The sequence below is a fragment of the Eubalaena glacialis genome, chromosome 10, assembly GCF_028564815.1.
Source record: "Eubalaena glacialis isolate mEubGla1 chromosome 10, mEubGla1.1.hap2.+ XY, whole genome shotgun sequence".
NCBI lineage: Eukaryota > Metazoa > Chordata > Mammalia > Artiodactyla > Balaenidae > Eubalaena > Eubalaena glacialis.
In genome coordinates, this window is record NC_083725.1 from 69,648,447 (window position 1) to 69,666,084 (window position 17,638).

At 56.2% G+C, this 17,638-nt stretch overlaps 2 protein-coding genes across 9 annotated transcripts in view; both read right to left on the bottom strand.

The window, feature by feature from the left end:
- Nucleotides 1-8,986, bottom strand: part of ARHGEF17 (Rho guanine nucleotide exchange factor 17) — a 57,862-nt gene extending 48,876 nt beyond the window's left edge. For both annotated transcript variants that reach the window (XM_061201278.1, XM_061201277.1), the window contains exon 1: nt 5,093-8,986. In XM_061201278.1, the coding sequence (XP_061057261.1) occupies nt 5,093-8,287 (3,195 nt within the window). In that variant the 5' untranslated portion in view covers nt 8,288-8,986. The remainder of the gene's footprint in view (nt 1-5,092) is intronic.
- A 4,444-nt stretch (nt 8,987-13,430) lies between these two features.
- P2RY6 (pyrimidinergic receptor P2Y6) overlaps nt 13,431-17,638 on the bottom strand; it is a 51,349-nt gene continuing 47,141 nt past the window's right edge. For all 7 annotated transcript variants that reach the window (XM_061202890.1, XM_061202887.1, XM_061202889.1 and 4 more), the window contains one exon: nt 13,431-17,330. In XM_061202890.1, the coding sequence (XP_061058873.1) occupies nt 16,310-17,296 (987 nt within the window). In that variant the 5' untranslated portion in view covers nt 17,297-17,330 and the 3' untranslated portion in view covers nt 13,431-16,309. The remainder of the gene's footprint in view (nt 17,331-17,638) is intronic.

Below are 17,638 nucleotides of genomic sequence, written 5' to 3' on the forward strand. Positions count from 1 at the left end.
TGTGAAAGCCTAAGTCAGATTAGGTCACTGCTCTACTCAGAACCTTCCAACAGTGCCTGCCCCATCTCACCTCAAGTAAACACGGAAGACCTCCTATTGGTCTATGAAATCTACCTTATCTGGCCCCAACCCATTTCCACCCTCCCTTAATTCTGACCTCATCTCCTACTTAACTCCATCCACACAGTCCTCTTGACTTCTACCTCAAGGCCTTTGTACTTGCTGTTCCTCTCTTCACCTCACAGATAGCCACCTGTCTTGCTCCCTCCAGGCCTCTGGTCCAATCTCACCTCCTCAGAGAGACTTTCTCAGATCTCTTAATCTAATAGAGTACCCCCTCCCTGTCATTCTCTACTCCCGTATCCTGGTTTCTTTTGTTCCCCAGCCCCCATCTCTCCCTGTAGCACAATGTATCCATTCACAGACAGGTATCCTCACCAGTCTGGAAGCTCCATGAGGTCAGGCCTTTGTTTTGCTTGCTGTTGTATCCCAGGGCCTCGGAGAGTGCCTGAGTGTCTAGGGGTTCAGTAAGTATTTGCTAAATGGATGAATGCATTGCCTTATCAAGGCCCACCCAAGTCTCTGAAACAAACTCCTAGGGCACACAACTTAACATATTCTTTCCCACCTACCAGCCTCTGCCCATGCTGTGCCCTCCTCCTAGAACCCCTCCCTCTCTTCTCTGGATATTCAAATTCTCCCAGTTTTCAAAGCCAAGCTCCAGACAGAGGCTCCTTCAGGAAGCCTCTCCTGCCAGCCCCCAGGCCACTCTCTCAACATCCTACAGCCCCTTCCAGGCTGCTACTAGATCCTGAATTCTCTGAGTGTTTCGGCTCCCCAGGCAGCCAGGGGATGCCTCCGCCCCACTGCGGGGCAGCATGTGTAGCCTGAAAGATCACAGATGGGCGGGAAGGAAGCAGGAGGGGCAAGTTCCTACACTAGGAGCCCCCTGGGGACAGGATTAGCAGCAGCCTCCCAGCCTCCCAAACCCAGCTGGTCCTGGAAATGTGGGGCTGGAAAATGTCAGACTCAACTCTGGTCCATCCCCCAACTCCTCCCTGTGGTGAAGGGAGGACGACCCATTCCTGGGCCACAGTCCCCCAATAGCCCAGGGCGCTTAGGAAGGAGAGGGTGGGGGCAGGGAATAAACAGAGAAAAGGGACAGCCCTGTGCCTGTCCTCCCCCTCCCGCCCTCCTCCTGCTGGGTGACAAGACATTTAATTATAGGTATTTGGTACCACTCAGAATTCTAAATGTCCTAGTCGCCTCCTCTCCCAGAACCAGTTTCCATGGAAAAATCATAGCAAAGAGCCAAAGAGGGAAAGGAGAGAATCCCCACCCCTGTGGGTTCCCTGCCAAGGAGACAGAGTGAAGAAAGGTGACAAACAGAGATGCAGCCCGGCGTTCCTCTGCAAGGCAGGGAGCTGGCTGGGCAAGCTGGGGATGGGAGCCATGTCTGCTGGGGGCAGGGGGCGGGGGCAAGGTCAGGGTGGTGCATGGACCTGGCTGTGCCCTGCCATACTATGGGACCTTAAAGTCGGCATTCTCCTTTCTGAGTCTTGAAGTTCTTCCCACCGCAAACATGGGCTCCAGTGAATTAAATAACTACCATGAAAGTGTTCAGACAGGGGTGTGCAGGTGATGCCCCCAATGCCCCCTGCCCCTGCCCCATTACTCAGATGGTAGGCCAATTCCACCAAGAAACAGGGACCCTTCGGGCCTCTTCGCCTCTAAGACAATGACATTCTAGGATTCAGTCTGCAATTCTGACTGAATCTGAGAATCTGAGTCTGCAGTTCTAAGAATTCAGCCTTGTGAGATTCTCACAGCTTTCATTTTTGAAGAATGAAACATTCAGAATGTCTGGCATATAGTAAGCACTTAATAAATGTTAGCCACTCTTACTGCTATTTCAATATGCTAAAGTTCTCTGAGTCCATCCATCTGATTCTAAGACATAAGTCACTTCCTATTTCTGGACTAGAGTTGTCACTTCTGTCAAACAGGTATCAGGTACCTGAGGGCAGAAGGTTAGATCATGAGACTGTACTTTAGGGCAGGATGGGAAGCCTTGGGATGAAGAGTCGCTGATCATCCAGGCGACCATGGGCCTAAGTGGAAATGACAAGGGCTGTGGGAGGGAGCAGGGCAGGGAGGCTCCACAACTGGGCCTCCTCCCCCTGGCACATCCATTCACGGAAAGCGACCATGAGTTATCCCTCACTCCCTGGGCTCTTAGATTCTTACAGCTGATGCATAGAGCTGCCTTTCTCTCCCTTCCAGCCACACCCCGACTCCTCCTGTTTCCCTTGACCACCCTGCAGGCTGAGTCTCTCCTACAGAGCTTCAATGACCAGGCAAAGACCACCCACTGTACAGATGGGAAAACCGAGGCCCAAGATGACTCTGTCCAGGTCTCAGGGCAAGTCAGAGGCTAAGCCAGGTCTGGAACCAGGCTTCCTGCTCCCAACAGAGAGGCAGCACCACACAGAGGGCAAATACAGATTTTGGGGTGGGACAGACCTGACTTTGAGGGACTTCCTGCAGCCCAGGGGTGGGTCAGGGACCCCCTCTGTCCCCGGGGCTTCTCCTGCCAGCCCCCTGGCTGGGCTCACACTGGTTTCTGCCTCATCAGCAAAGCGTGACAGACTCTTCCCTTCTTATTCTGGAGCCCACACCACACCATCTCCCACAGGCCAGGGAGCGTGACTGGAGCCCTGGGCCCGAAACAAGGGAACATTGTCTCCTCCGTGAAGGCCAGAAGGAGAGCTGGACAGCTGCTCCCCATCCTCCTGGAGCCAGAAAGAAAGGGACAGCAGGAGGGATTCAGGCTAGCAGAAGGAAGAACTTCCAGGCTTTATGAGTGGGTGGGGAATTAGGGGATGGTGAATCTCTTCTGAGCTGACTGAAGTCCACCAGGTTATACTGAGGCCCAGAATGCCCAGCCCTGTGCTCAGAAATCAGTAGGGGGCAGGGAGGAGGGGCCAAGGCTGCTCACTGAGAAGCAGCTGAGGCAGTGGACCCTGTTTTTTTCCCTCTCCTGTCCCCAGGGAGAGCATGATCACACCATCCACTCACAGTACACAAGCCTGCCAGGCAGAGACCATTAACCCCATTTTACAGAAGGGGAAGGTGAGGCATAAAGCAGGGATGTGACTGATCCTAGGCCACACAAGGATCTGGAGCCAGGGCTCAAACCCTGCTCTTTCAATGACAGACTCACCAGTTCTCTCCCCTAAGGGGTAAGAGGGGATAGCGAGCTGGGCCTGGAGAGATAGGAGGACTGGAGTGAGCAAAGGCTTGGAGGCTGGAGAGAGCCTCCACTGAGGGCAGGGAGAAACCTGTGTTATGGGCAGATATGTCCCACCTCACACTCCCTAGGGGCAGCTGGGGTGGGGGGCTGAGATCCCTGTCCCACGTGATCCCTGAGGATCACGTGGGACAGGGAGCCGATGTGATGAGAGTAGACCAGGAGCCAATTCTGCAAAAAGTCCCACCTCCTCTCTGGGTCTCAATGCCTCTTCTTAGTAAGGAACAGTCCCCCTCCCCCCAGTCTCCCCGAGTCCCTTGGTTCACCCCTGCTCTCTCCCAGAGGAGATAATTATATGGGAAAAGCACCTGAGGATGGGGCCCCTGGCAGGAGCTGCCCTTGCTGTCACCCTCCCCCACCCCCACGTTCCAAAGACAACTGGCACTGGAGTTAGGGGCACCTGAGCTGCCCTACCAGGCTCTCAGAAAGAACGACAGGTCCAAAATGTCCCCTCTCCCCACTCCCTGCCTACTGACTCTGCAGCCTCTGTGAGAGACACCAGAGCCAGGACCGGGGAACTAGAGACAGCAGAGAGAAACAAAGAGAGAGAGAGTTTAGAGGGGCCGTGAGAGCACTGAGAACCGGCAGTAACCAAAGTAGTCCAGGGTTTAGGGTTTCCAGGCTCCTCACTCTGGCAGGGAACACAGTGGGAGCACAGGCCATGGCTGAAATAACCCCAGGCCATCTCCATTCTAAGCCCAAAACCCAGAGCCTCAAATCTAGCTTCCAGCTGGGATGCCACAGCACCACACTGCCTAGAACCCATCTGAACCCACAGCCCAAACTCCAGGGACAGCTGAAGCCAGAAGGAAGAAGTGGAGGCCTCAGGGAGAGCGAGTCCCCCGGGGCCTGGGGTCTGACAGGGGAAGGAGGAAGCATCTCAGAGTCACCAGGAAGGGGGTGCCCCCATCCTGACCCAGAGAGGCAGCCCTGCCTGTGGGGGCCAGAACCACTCCCAGCCTCTCTCAAGGCCCCTCTCTGCTGAACTTCAGCAGCTGCTCCCTGACCCTGCCCTCCCTTAGAGGTACCCGTTCTAACTGGAGGAGGCTTTAACAGACTTCAGGCCCAAAGAGTGTCCCAATTCCAACCCACGGACTCCCCACAAATCTGCGCAGCACAGCTGGAAGGAGATATAGGCACCACCTTGTCCACAACCCTCCTGATTTTACAGATGGGGAGGTTGAGTCACATAGAAAAGCCAGGGCTGCCAATGTACTTTATGGAGCCCTCTCCACTACTCCATAAAGTAATGCCTTGTACCTCTCCAATTCTCCCAGGCCCAGGTTCAGACCCAGATTTTGATCTGACACAGGAAAGCCACGTGAGTAAATGGCAAACCCATGTCAACTGTGGGCCCCTGAGCCCAAACATCCTACAAGGGGTTTGGCCAATAAGGCAGCAAGGCTCTTGAGAAACTTCCGTCACCCTCACATCTCCTTATGTATTGATAACAAAGAACCAGATAGGAATCTTTAAAACCAGTCCCTGAAAAACATCTAAAGGACCTGATTAGAACCCTTTGTAATTATCACCCAGAATACCTTAGAGTAGATAAGAACCTCTGACATTAGTACCAGCAGAAGCCTGAAGCCTCTGGGGCCTGAGAAGACAGGAGCCTTGTGTCATTAACACTCTTAAAACTGCCCGGGGAACTTCCAGAACCAGAGAATCTCCCTCAGACCTGAGCACCTGCCCAATGAGCACACTCAAGAGACTCCTGCATAAGTCACTGTCCCTGGCCCTCCTTCAGCCCCACCCCAAAGGCCCCCCACAAAGACTCACCACTTGTGGCTTGCTGCAGCACTTGCTGGCTGGAGCAGGCTCATCTGGAGCCCGGACTGCCTCAGGGGGCTTGGCCTCAGCAGAGGGCGGTGCAATCGGAGTCAAGCAGGGCATATCCACTGGCGCTGGGGCAGGGACCTCACTGGAGTGGAGGGTCAGCATGTACTGCTTAGTGACGTCCTCAAGAGATGGTGCCTGCAACGTGGGGTGGGCTTGGGCAGGGAAGCCCATGGGCTCTGGTACAGCCACAGGGGGGCCAACGGAAGTCAGTGGCTCAGGCACCATGATAGGCGTGAAGGTGGACGGCACACTGGCATGACGAACGTGTTTGGAGGAGGGTCGGGCCCGAGACAGGCTGCCAGCCTGGTCCTGATTGCCCTCCTCTCTCGGTAGCTCCTGATGACTGCTCCGAGCTGGGCGCTTCTTGGAACCACGGCGGATGAGCCGTGGGGACAGAACGTCAGCCAGTTTTGGGTCAAAGTGGAAGTCACGGTGGGCAGTGGAGGAAGCAGGCGGGGCCTCAGGTAGGGCCCTCTCAGACTGTGCCCGGCCCCTGGCAGGACTGGGCTCTTCTGGTTCTGCCCGCCGCTCTGTGAGGATGGGCTCACTGCTGGACGGAGGCAGCATGGGCTCGACCTCTCTGATGGGCTCCCCTCCAGGGCCCTCGAATCCAGGCCCAGCCAGCTCCCCACGGCGGCTGGGGTCACTCAGAGATTTCTTCTTGAGGGTTTTGCCAGCAACCCTGTCATCCACCACACACCCTAAGGCACCAGGCCCCTGAACAATGCTCTGAATGACCTCTTGGTATCCCTTGCTCTCTTCACTGCCCACAGACCAGTCACTGTGGCCGCTGGTCAAGCCCTCGTCCACAGCTGGGGCTGCTGGAAGCCCTGTCTTGGGGCTCAGCGAGCCCAGGAGGTTGCTATCCACGGAGAACCCAGAGGGCTCCTCAGAGGTGGCAGCCCGGTGGCGCTGTGGAATTGGGTCACTCAGAGATCGGTAGGCCTCACCTGCCTCCCCATTGCTCAGTTCAGTCCCACCAGGGCCTGAAGGCGGGACTTTGCGTCTCCGGCGGAGGGCACCTGGTGTGGGAGGGGTATCAGAGGACACCAGGGCCCACCCTCCCAGACTGTCTTCAGCCCCAGGGCCATGGTGGTTGGTCTGGGCTGAGGATGAGGAAAGGGGTCGCCACACCCCTGCGGTACCCAGGCTGCAAAATGCTGAAACAGGAGGCTCAGGGTCTGCCCCAATACCCTCATCTGTCAGACTAGACTCAGGGCCGGAGAGCTCTTCCTGGGACCGCTGCCCTCGGATTACGTCTCCTGCCCAGTCAGGACTTCCAGGGAGGACATCACTTCCATCATCCTGCTGGGCACCCATGCGCTGGATCTTCTCAAAAACCTGACGGGCCTCTTGAACATACTGATCCTGGACGACGAGGGGCAGTGGATCCTCCTCGGCACCTGGGCCTGCCAGCAGGAGTTCAGATGAGCTGGGCTTCAGGGCACTGGTGCGGAGTAGGCAGCGGGCCATGGGCTTCTCAGAGCAGGTAAATGACTTTGCCCTTCGAAGGGTGGCCGTCAAGTCCTTCAGTGTGGGGCGAGTGCCAGGTGATGCTGGGGCTGGGGAGGGCATGGGCTCAAGTTGCCCCACAGAGCCACCTGCTGATGGTGAATCTCTGCCATCTAAGGGGCCGCTCCCAAGGTCCTCATGTCGCCCACCAGGTTTTCGGACCCTCAGCTCTGAAAGGTCTGAACGCAGGAAACTGAGTAGTGTCAGGGTCTCTGAGGCAATATCTGGATTCGACAGGGACTTCCGTTGCCGGCTCTTGTCCAGCTCCAATCCTCCGTCCCTCAACGCTCTCGTGGTGCCCACAGGTCCCTTGGCGCGGGTTCGAGCCTGGGGCCTTAGAAGGCCTTCCCCAGCTCCAAAGCTAGGGGAGCGATACACGCCCCAGCTCCCAGAGCCCCGGCTAGCCCACAGGTCCTCATCTTTGAGAGTCTCTGTGCTGGAATAACGGCTGCTACCACGGGAGCCTGCTGGGCTGGCCAGATACGTGGGAAAGCTCACCTTGGCCACGCGGAAAGTTCCCCCCCCAGTGTCTGACAAGGGCCGAAGTCCTTCTTGGGGACCTGGTACACAAGGAGGAGAGCCAGTACCCCACTCCTGGGGTCCTTCCTCGCTAGGGGCTCTTGGAGATGTTGGGGGATCGGGGCTCCTGGCTCCCCTTGCCGAGTCCATGCTGCCCAGATTTAACCCATAACTGTCCGGCCTACAGTCCTTATCCAAGAGGGAGCTTCTAGGCCTGGGCCCCGGCTTCCCTCCCCAGCAGTGGCCGCCCTCACCGTCTTGGTCCTCGTCACTACCTGAGGAGTGGCCGCCGTGGTAGGCCGGACTCTGCGCCCCGGGCTGCGGCGGCGGCGGGCCCTCCTCTTCCTCCTCGCTGGAGCTGGCAGTCCGACTGCTGCTGACAGGATAGGAGGAAACGATGGAGGAGGAGGAGGAGCGGGAGGCCCGGGCCCAGGCCTGCGGTTGGGAGAAGCTATGCCAAGAATGTAAACCATCCGCCGGACGCTGCGCTCGCTCCTGTTGCTGCTGCCGCCGCCTCCTCCCCTCGGTCCCTGGGCCCGGCAGCGGCCGCGCCGAACGCAGGCCCGCCAGGGGGAAGCACGTCCGAGGAGGTGGCGTCGGTGGCTGCCGGGGTTCCCGGGTCGTGGGCTCCCACGCGGCACCGTCGGGGCTGGGCGTCCCCGAAGCCTCAGAGTCGGCACTGGGCCGCCTGGATCCAGGGCCACCGAAGAGCTTGCGCATCTCGGTGACGCTGGGCCAGGCCCCGCGCGCGGCTCCCTCCGCCGCTTCTTCCGCGGCCCCGGGGGAAACGCCCCCGTCTCGGGCCCCAGTGGCGTTGTCGTCCAGATGCTGCGCGTCGAAGCGCCTGGAGAGCTGGCGCACCGACGGCGAGAGGCTACGGAGCGGGCGCGGCTGCGCGGGGGCGGCCGGGGGCCCAGACGCCAGCTTGGACACGCGCCGGGAGGGCTGGCCCGGGACGTCCGAGACCGGCCGGCACGAGGCGCGGCGCCGCAGCCCGAAGGTGTCCGTTGCCTCCTCCCTCGGCCCTGGCCCGCCGCTCCAGCGCTCTAGCAGCTTGAACGAGACGCTGCGATAAAGCTGGGGCCGGGGCTCCCCGTCCGCCATGGTGGCGGCACTCACTCTGGGGGGGCTGGCCTCGGGGAGCCGCGGCCAACCCCCCCTGCGCCCCCGCCCCAAAGGAGCGCAGCGGCCGGGGTCCGAAGGCCTGGGTCCCGCACCCGCAGTGCGAGGCGGTTAGCGGGGAAAGGGTGCAGGGGCCGGAGCACAGGTTTATCTGCTGCGGCTCAAGTTTCTGCGCCCGCGGGCCGCATCGGCTCCATCCCGCGCGACCCCTCCCGCCTCAGAGTCGACTCCCGGGCCCAGCCCCCGCCTCTCCCGGTGCGACCCGGAGCATCGCGGCCCGACCCGGTACTGGCTGGATCCCAGCGCTCCGTTCCTCGGCTCTGCGCCCGCCCGCCAGCCGGCCTGCCTGCCTCCCCTCGCGCTCCCGCTCCGGCTCCCGCTTCCTCCCTCTAGGCTGCCTGCTCCTCGCTCCCTTTTGTTGCAAATAAACTTTGTGGCGGAGTAAAGGGGGTGGGGGGCGGGGCCTCGCGCCCAAAAGAGGGGGTGGGCTCCCGGCGCGCTCTAGTCTGGGAATCGGGAGTGAGGGGGAGGGGAGGGAATCGCGGAGGAGCGGAAGGAGAAATAAGACTGCTTGAGCACAGGCTGACTGAAGCGACCCTCCAGATGAGCCCCTCGGGAGCTCAGCGGGCAGAGCTGCCCCCCATCCCCCCAGCACTCGAGGCAACACGCAGACTCTGAGTGTGGTCGGCTCCGCAGGCGTACAGTCGGGTTGGCGCACCCTCTGCATTCGGGCGGAAACGCCTCCTGCCCAAGGGACCCCAACATGGCAACCTCGGACCCAAAAACTCTCGTACACAACACCGACACTCAGGTACACGCAGAAACACTCTCCCAGCCGAGAGACTCGCCTCCAGGGGGAGCGGTGCGCGCCGCAGACCAACCCGGGCGCTTGCAGCTCCCTGTCCCGCCCCTTCACCCCGCCCAGGCCACGCCGCCTACCAGGTCCTTCGCGGGGAATCCCGTTGTAACTGCAACCGGGTCCAGCCCCTGGCGCCCCCAAACGCCCCGCCCCTCCCACCTCTGCGGCCAGTCCAGCTCTGACTGTCCACCCACCCTCCCCAAGCCGCTCCAGGGGCCCCCCCACCCTTTGTGACCACGCCCCCACCCTTTGTGACCACGCCCCCACGTTTCCAGCCGCGCGCCTTGTACCCCGCCCCCTCCTTCTCCAGCTCTCTGGGGTACGCGGCTCTAGCGCCGTCTACCGGCCGGATTCGCCCACCCCACGTGGAGTCTTGGACGACTAAAGCTGCACCCGCCACAAGAAAAAAAAAAACAAACCCGGAGAGTTGGGAAGACTTCACTTCCTTTACTTCCTTCTAGTCGTTAACTAGTACCTTCAGGAGCCGTTTCAAACCTATTCCCTTCGCAAAGTGCACTGCCCTTCTTTCGACTTCACACACAGAAGGCGCCTTGACGGGAAAGCCCTCGATTTACCACTGCCAAACCTACACTCCTACCTGACTCCCATCCGCCCTCCTGTCAGGCAATGTGTGGGTGGCTTCTACCGCTTCACACCACCCTTGGAGGTAGATCTTATTGCCCCTTCTCTGTGGGTCATGAAGAACTTTGACCAGTGTCAAAGTCAGGAAATGGCAGCTCCTGGTATGACTCAAATTCAGATTTCAGGAGCTTCAAACACCATGCTCCTCCAGACAGCCTGTCCTGGTTCCAGATCCCTGATGAGCCCCCAGCAATATCCTCCTCCTCCCTGGGTCTGGGATCAGCCTCCCCAGGAACAGCGGACACTCATGTTACCCTTAGCCCAAGAGGACTGTGGCTGGGCCCCATTAGCTAGGAGGCCCTGGGAGCAGGAGGCCCTGGTCCAGATGAACAGGCAGGGCTGGGCGCAGGGCAGGAAGGTAGACACTCAGGGATTGCCTGACTACCACATGAGACATGGAGGACTCAGCGAGAACCCCAGGGCCCTGCTTGCTGCTTCCCTTGGGTTGTGGGAAATAACTGTAGGGAGAAAGCTCTTCCTCTTTGAGTTGAGACCAGCCTCCAATAAGTCCCTCAACTCAACCTTATCTCCTCTCTGTCTCAAAGGGGCCAGGGTATCGTTCACTCTTCAATGGGAAATTGATAACAAGGAAGAGAGCTCTGTCTGGCCTATTGCCTCTCTGTCCTTTCCTTGCTGTGTGACCTTGGGTAAATCCCTGCACTTCCCTGGGCCTCAGCTGCCTCATCTGAAAAGTATGGAGTGGGTTTAAGTTTCCCCAAGGGTGCCTCTCTCTGACTCTATTTGAAATCAGACTCTTGTCTCTTCTAGGTTGTTTTGGTATGGTGGAGGGGACCCTCATCCTGGAAGTCACTGCTCCCTTCCAATAATAATGATGGCCCCTGCCATCTGAAATTTGTAATTTTCCAAGCTCTGTCACACCTGGTCATTTTCTGTCTTCACCTCACTTCTGGGATAGAGGATAGAGTTTTTTATTCCCAAATCACAGATGGGGAAGCTGATGGAGAGGAGCAGAGACTCAGGTCACAGGCTCCCAGCGCCCTGCAGCTTGGCCTTGAGGTGGGCTAGTTGGGGCCTTTGGACCAGGAATCCCCTTGGTGGGGAGGGAGGGTGTTTAAGGACCTACGCTGGGCCTCCACCCAATGGGAAGCCCACCCAATCGGAGATTGGCTTGGCTGCTTACGGTACTTCATGAGTGCTCCCCCCACCAGCCCCTCCTGATTCAGATGAGACAAAGTCATCTTCCAGGCACAGAGAGGGCCTGGGTGTTTTTAACCCTCAGAATATTCATCTAGAAGGGGTCTGGAAGCACTGGGTGCCAGGGCGGAGAGCAACACCAAGCCAGGCCCAATGCAGGCACCCTCACAGATGTGACAGGTGACCCTCAGCATGTTGCTCTTTTCCTTTGGGCCTCAGCCTCCTCACCTATGAAAGGGGAATGAAAACAATAACCCATCTACCCAGTGAGTTGTGGTGACCCAGCAATATCAGGGCTGTAGAATCCCTTGTGGAAATGAAGATAGGAAGATTGTGATGGTCACAGTCAAGGCCAATGATGGGCCTCAGGCACTTAAGAGGGAGAAAGATGAGGAGTGAGAGGACTCCAAGAAGCAATGAGCTCCGGACAGGAGCTGTCTTAGGGGGAGTCTGGCTCCTAACTCCATTCCAAAGTCAAATAAAATTGACCCAAGATTGTCCCCTTTCCTGTATAATTAGGCCTCAAGTGCACAGAATTGGATTATTTGTAACCTTTTGTTCATGACACATTCTCACCAGATAGTTAATTGATTCCCATCAAAAAACAAAACAACTAGGGCCTTTACAATGTTCTGTATCTCATTATATAGTTCTCCCATCACTCATTCTCCTGCTGCTATCCCGCCACCCACGATAACCATCACCTCCTGTGTTCAGCATTCCCTTGCTTTCCTTTTTATATAGTTTTATTGCATCTGTGTATTCCTTCAAAGTATATATTTTCATTTAGTTATTTAAAACTTTATAAAAAGGGCATCTTGCTGTGTATAATTTTTTGGGATTTCTTTGCACTTGATATACTGCTAAGATTTATCCACTTTGCATGTCGGTATAGTGCATTCTGGCTGTGTGTTAACATTCCAATGTGTGAATATAGCACAGTGTATTCATCCACTCTCTCATGGATGGGCATTTGGGTGGTTCCAGCTGTTCGCGCTTGTAAACAGTGCAGCTCAGCGTTGTGCACTTCACGTGCACATGCGCAGAAGTGCTGGAGCAACAGCCATGCTGTTGTTCAACGTTGGAGAGGCATTGTCAAGCTGGGGTCGAATACCTCTTCTATGTTTTTTGATGATGTGTTTCCTTTTCTGTGAAGTGCCTGTTTGTGTCTCCTGCCCATTCTTCTCTTGGATTGTAATACTCTTTTGTACTTTATGAAAATTATGCCCTAACTTTTCCATGCTCCATACCTCTGGGGGCATAGGGAGGGCTAGTAGTATTAACGTTATTTTACAGGTAAGGAAACAGAGGCTCAGAGAAGTGAAGGGGGCTTGTTCAAAGTCAGAGCCAGAAACAGCCCTTCTGCACTGAGGCCCAAAGACCTCAGCTAAGAAACCTTCTCTTCACCTCAAGCTGCGTCAAGGCTCCCCTGGTCCTCAGCCTCTATTGGTCCCTGACCATTCCAGGAGCTTTTTGTCTCCTTAGTGACACCTTCCTTGTCCCCTGGCCCTCTTTATGTTCTTCTGAGCTCTCCTGCCTGGTTGTAATGATCCAGATATGTAAGTGTTTATTTCATTATTGCCATCCTCCATCAGACTAGGAGCTCACTGAGGGCAGGGACCCAATGCTCAGCATGATGCTTAGCATACAGTAGGTGCTCAATAAATGTTGTTTGCTGGATGAACTGTTTCCTTGTCTGCACCCCCAGCCCTTGGATTCTTTCTGAGGGTAGTGCTGGGTCTGAGCTGGAGGAAGGAGCCAGCAGCATCCTTGCTAGGACAGATCCAATGCCCCTGGGCTTTTCCTGCTTGGCATGGAAGTCTCCTGAGACAAACCCTGGTTCCTGACTCTCTGGCTCCCCCATCTTGGCCTTGCCCCTCTGGCTCCCTGTCCTCAACCTCCAGCAGCCAACACTCACGGGTTTCCTGTCTTGGAAGCTCCTTCCCTGGGCCTGGCCTCCTTTGGAATCTTCCTCTCTCTCTTCTTCCCCACCCAGCATCTCCACTTCCTCCCCTCCAGCTGCTCCTTGACTCACCTGCCTCCACTGCGCCATCATGCCACCATCATTCTGAAACCCCAGGCTTTGACCCTCTACCTCTCTGGCTCCTCCTTCTCCCCAGCACCCTGATGCTAGAGTTCCCAGGACTCTATCCAGGCCCTCTCTTCTTACTCTCTTCCTCAGGAAGCCCATCCACTCCCTCAGCCTCAGGCCAAAAGTGGGATGACCACTCCCCAGGCTTTGCCACTCTTCTAAGAAGCCTTCCTGGTGTCTCCAGACCCTGTTGATTCCTAGCTCCTACTTAGGTGGAGGCCTCAGCCCCCCGCACCAGGCTGGACCTTGTCCCCCTCCCAGTCCAGGACACTGCCTGGCCTCCACCAAGGTCCACCATCTCAGTAGGCATACTGAGTAAAGGGTTTAGTTTTGGCTGTGGGTAACAAAGGCCTGAAAAACTGGTGGCTTAAAAAAGATAGACATTTATTTTTCTCTCATGCAAAAGTCTGGATTTAGGTGGCCCCAAACTGGAATGGTCAGAAACGCAAGCTGCTTCTCATGTTCCAAGATGGTGCTCCAGCTGTGACGTCACAATGTAAGCAACAAGAAGGGAAGGGAGGCCAGACACCACCTGTCTCTTAAAGACATTCCCTCCTCCCATATTAAACTGCCTTAGGGCATTTGGCTTATATCCCATGGACCAGGAGTAATTTATCTGGCCATACCTAGCTGCAAGAGAGGCTAGGAAATGAAGTTTTCATCCTAGGAGACTGTGCCTAGCTAAAAGAGAATTGACATTGGTTGGCACAACTTCCTAGGGGTCCCCAGTTACTAGGACTGGGTGGGGCATGTGGGCACTTGGAAGTCAGGTGAAGAAAGGAAAGGGGAGGGAAGGGAGGGTGAAGCAGGGGAGGATCTAGTATTTGGGTTAGAAAAAGGCTGTGTGACCTTGGTAAGTCAGTTCCCACATCCGGGTCTCAGCTTCCCCATTATAAGGTATTATAAGGATTAAATGAGAAAATGAGTATACCACACGTTGCATGGTTCCCGGAATCCACAGAGCCCGGCCAATGGCCACTACTGTCCTTGTGGCTCCCCAGTGCTTCCCTGGCCGGCAGCCTTTTCCTCTCTAGTCCTGCTAACTCTCCAGCTTCATATCAGGCCACAGCCCCGCCTATCCTTCCTCCATGCCTTTGTTTGTGCTGTTCCCTGCACCAGGGAACACCCTTACCCTTTTTCCTTCAGTGTAATTACATCTACCCTTTAAGACCCAGCTGCACCGCTCCTTCCCCCAGGAAGTCTTCCGCAACCTCTTTGGTCCCTCCTGCCCCTCACCACACTCCACCCCTGTCTGTGTCGTCTCTGTCCCCGCCAGCAAGCAGTCCTTCCCAGAGTAAGCCCCCCCCCCACCTGCCCTGCCCTGCCCCTCCATCACTGAGAGTGCTCTGGGTTAAAGTGAGAAGGGAGAAGGGCGGTGGGGAAGAGGAAAAGAACAAAAGGAGGGGGAAGGGAAGGAGGAATTCAAGCCTCCCAAATGGTGCTTGGAATCCCTCCCTGGTCCTGGCATGTAATAAATGATTTTTCCTTCTTATAGGAACAGATGGGGCTCATGGATTACGGCTCTTATTCTCAAAAAAGTGTGCTGAATTTTTTTTTCTTAAAAGACTAGCTGCCTCCTAGCTAAAGGAGAAAGAAAAACCCTTGCAATCTCCCCTGCTTAAAGCTCCTTGTTTAGAAACCTCCTATGCCTATTCCTAGAGACAGACCCTAGAGGAACTTGTGTGAGCAAAAGGCGAAACCATTATAACAGTAACATTCATTGCATGCCTACTATGTTCCAGGCGTTGTTCTAAGTGCTTTGCACATATTAATTAATTTAATCCTCACCACAACTTTACAAAATAGGTACCATTATTACTCCCACTTTACAGTTATGGAAGTTAAGGTATGAAGAAGTTAAATAACTTCCCCAGAGTAACACAGCTAGTAAATGATAGACCCAGGATACACACCCAGGTGATCTGGCTCTGGGGTCTGAAACTTTTATGCTATTCTGCCTTGCAAGGGAAGCTGGGAATGGAATTTACCTGTGGCCCACAATTTCCACTCTTGGAAAAGTAACCAAGGGGTCACAGTTCTTGGCATCCTGCTGGGACAGTCATCTGGGACTCGCTGCCTTGCTCAGCCTGGGCCGTTGGCGGAGGCCCTCTGCCTTCTGCTCCCCCATCTCTTACTCCCCCGTGACAGGCAGCTGAAGAGCCTGGTCTCAGATGCAAGATGGGTAACACCTGGACTGCTTGGCACAGCATTGCACTATATGGGGACTAAGAACCAGTCTCTGTCTTCTGATGTCCCCACACATCTGTCTCACTGTGACCCAAAGAATCAAATTGCCTTCTGTCCAAATTGTCAGCCTCTCCAGCAAGGACACTTTCAATGGATCCCCAAGATGGGTTGGGGCCTGGTTTTCCCCCTTCCTCCACCAGCTGCAAGCACACCTCAGACATAACTGTGGAGTTTAACTCCTGCAGAGCCCTTCTGTAAAGGTCCCCTTGGCTGAACAGCCTTGGAGATTAGGCAGGGCTAAAAGAAAAATACTGAAGAAGTTGTACAGTCCTTCCCCTCCCTGCCTTGTTCCTCTGCCCTTTCCTCTCCCCGCTCTAACCTTCTAAGGTGGAAGACTCCCTTTGCCATGGCTGGTTCTGCCGGTACTGGGTCTGTGTGGCATACTAGCAGCCATGGGCTGGCCAGATTGTTCCACAGGAGGAAAACTGAGATCTGGGAGGAGGGAATAAAGAATGGAGGAGTAGTGAGCGGGGATGGGGTGGGGTTGTGTGTGGAGATGAGGACAAGGAGCAGAGAGGATGAGGAGTGGCAGAGGAGTACCAAATGAATGAATGGAACATAGCACATCCCCCAGAGATCTCATATTCATCCCTCAAAACCCAGGTCAAATGGCCCTTCCCAGAAGCTCTCACTTCCCCCTCCCACCTTCTCTTACTCCCTTTATTGGTGACTCCAAAGTATGCAGAATACTCCTCAGTTACAGTACATGTCATACTATATCTTTGTGAGCAGCTTAACTCTCTCCCCAACTCTCCATGGCTTCTTGAGACCTTCTGGAGAACCAGGCCCAGGCTTGTCTCTCTCTGTACCCACAGGGCCTGGTTCAGAAAAAGGGCTTAATAAATAGTTGTTGGTGAAGTTTTGGGGTCTGTGGGGGGTCTCACTCTATGCCCAGCTGAGCTAAGCTCTAATTCTCTGCATGGTTTGGGGCTGGTGGAGCTTCTGGTGCCCCAGCCACAGTAGCAGACACAATGGTTGCCCAGACCCCACGTGTCCTGCCCCAGGGGACTCAGCGACCCTGTCGCTGCCACTTGGCTGTGAGTTTCTGTAGCAGCTCATGTGGCCGCCGGCGGAACTTCTTCTGGGTGAAGTAGAAGAGGATGGGGTCCAGCACACTGTTGGCACTGGCGAAGGGCCGCGTGCCCTTGTAGGCAGCCGCGAAGGCCTCCAGCACAGGGCAGGGGAGGCCGGGCGTAGAGCGCACTGCCAGGTAGGCTGTCTTGGTGATGTGGAAAGGCAGGAAGCTGATGGCAAAGGCAGCTGCCACCACCACAGCCATGCGGGCTGCCTTGCCACGCCGCTCCCGGGCCACAGGCCCTGCTGGGCCGTCCTGGCGGCACAGACGACGGGCCAGGCAGCAGTAGCAGGCCAGCAGGGCAACAAAGGGCAGCAAGAAGCCGATGACTGTGAGGGCCATGCCATAGGGCATGTAGTGGGTGGCCAGGGCAGGTGGGCTCAGGTCATAGCAGACCGTGCGGTTACGCTGGATGCCTGTGGCAGCAAAGAGGGCTGTGGGCAGGCACTGGGTTGTCACGGCCAGCCATACAGCCCCACACACTAGCCAGGCAGCCCGGCGGCCTCCACGCTTGTGCCAGGGGGCCAGAGGGTGGCAGATGCCTAGGTAACGCTGGAAGCTGATGCAGGTAAGAAAGAGGATGCTGCCGTGTAGGTTGGCATAGAAGAGGAAGCGGACCAGGCGGCAGGCGAGGTCTCCGAAGGGCCAGTGGTCACCTTGGGCATAGTTGTAGATGAGCAGGGGCAGGGAGCAGGCATACAGCAGGTCCGCCAGGGCCAAGTTCAGGGTGTACACGGCCGTGCGGGTCAGGGCCCGGCGGGATGTGCAAATCTGGGCAATGACACAGGCGTTCAGTGGCAGGCCGGCTGCCAGCACCACCGAGTACACAGGTGGCAGCAGTAGCCGCTTGAAGTTCTCTTGGTAGACGCAGGTGGTGGGCGGCAAGCCCAGGGCCTGGCCTGTGTCATTGTCCCATTCCATGGCTGTTCAACTGGACTTCCTACATCCAGAGATGCTGGGGAAGCAACATACAATCTGTCAGTGGCCACACTCATTGACCACCCAGTAGGCCCCTGTCCCTCTCTGGGCCTTGATCTCCCCACCTGAACCATCTCTGATACTCACCACCCCACGGAAGCCCTCCACAGCCCTCACTTTAAGGAAACCTGGAATACAATAAATCTCAAGCTTGGGAGAAATCCAATTCACTTTCTTGCTGTAATATTCATTTCCTACCAACCTTCTTGGTGAATTTCTATTCATCCTTCAAAACCCTAGTCAAATGTCTCCTCTGTAAGTGAAGATTGACAGACTTTGGTTTGA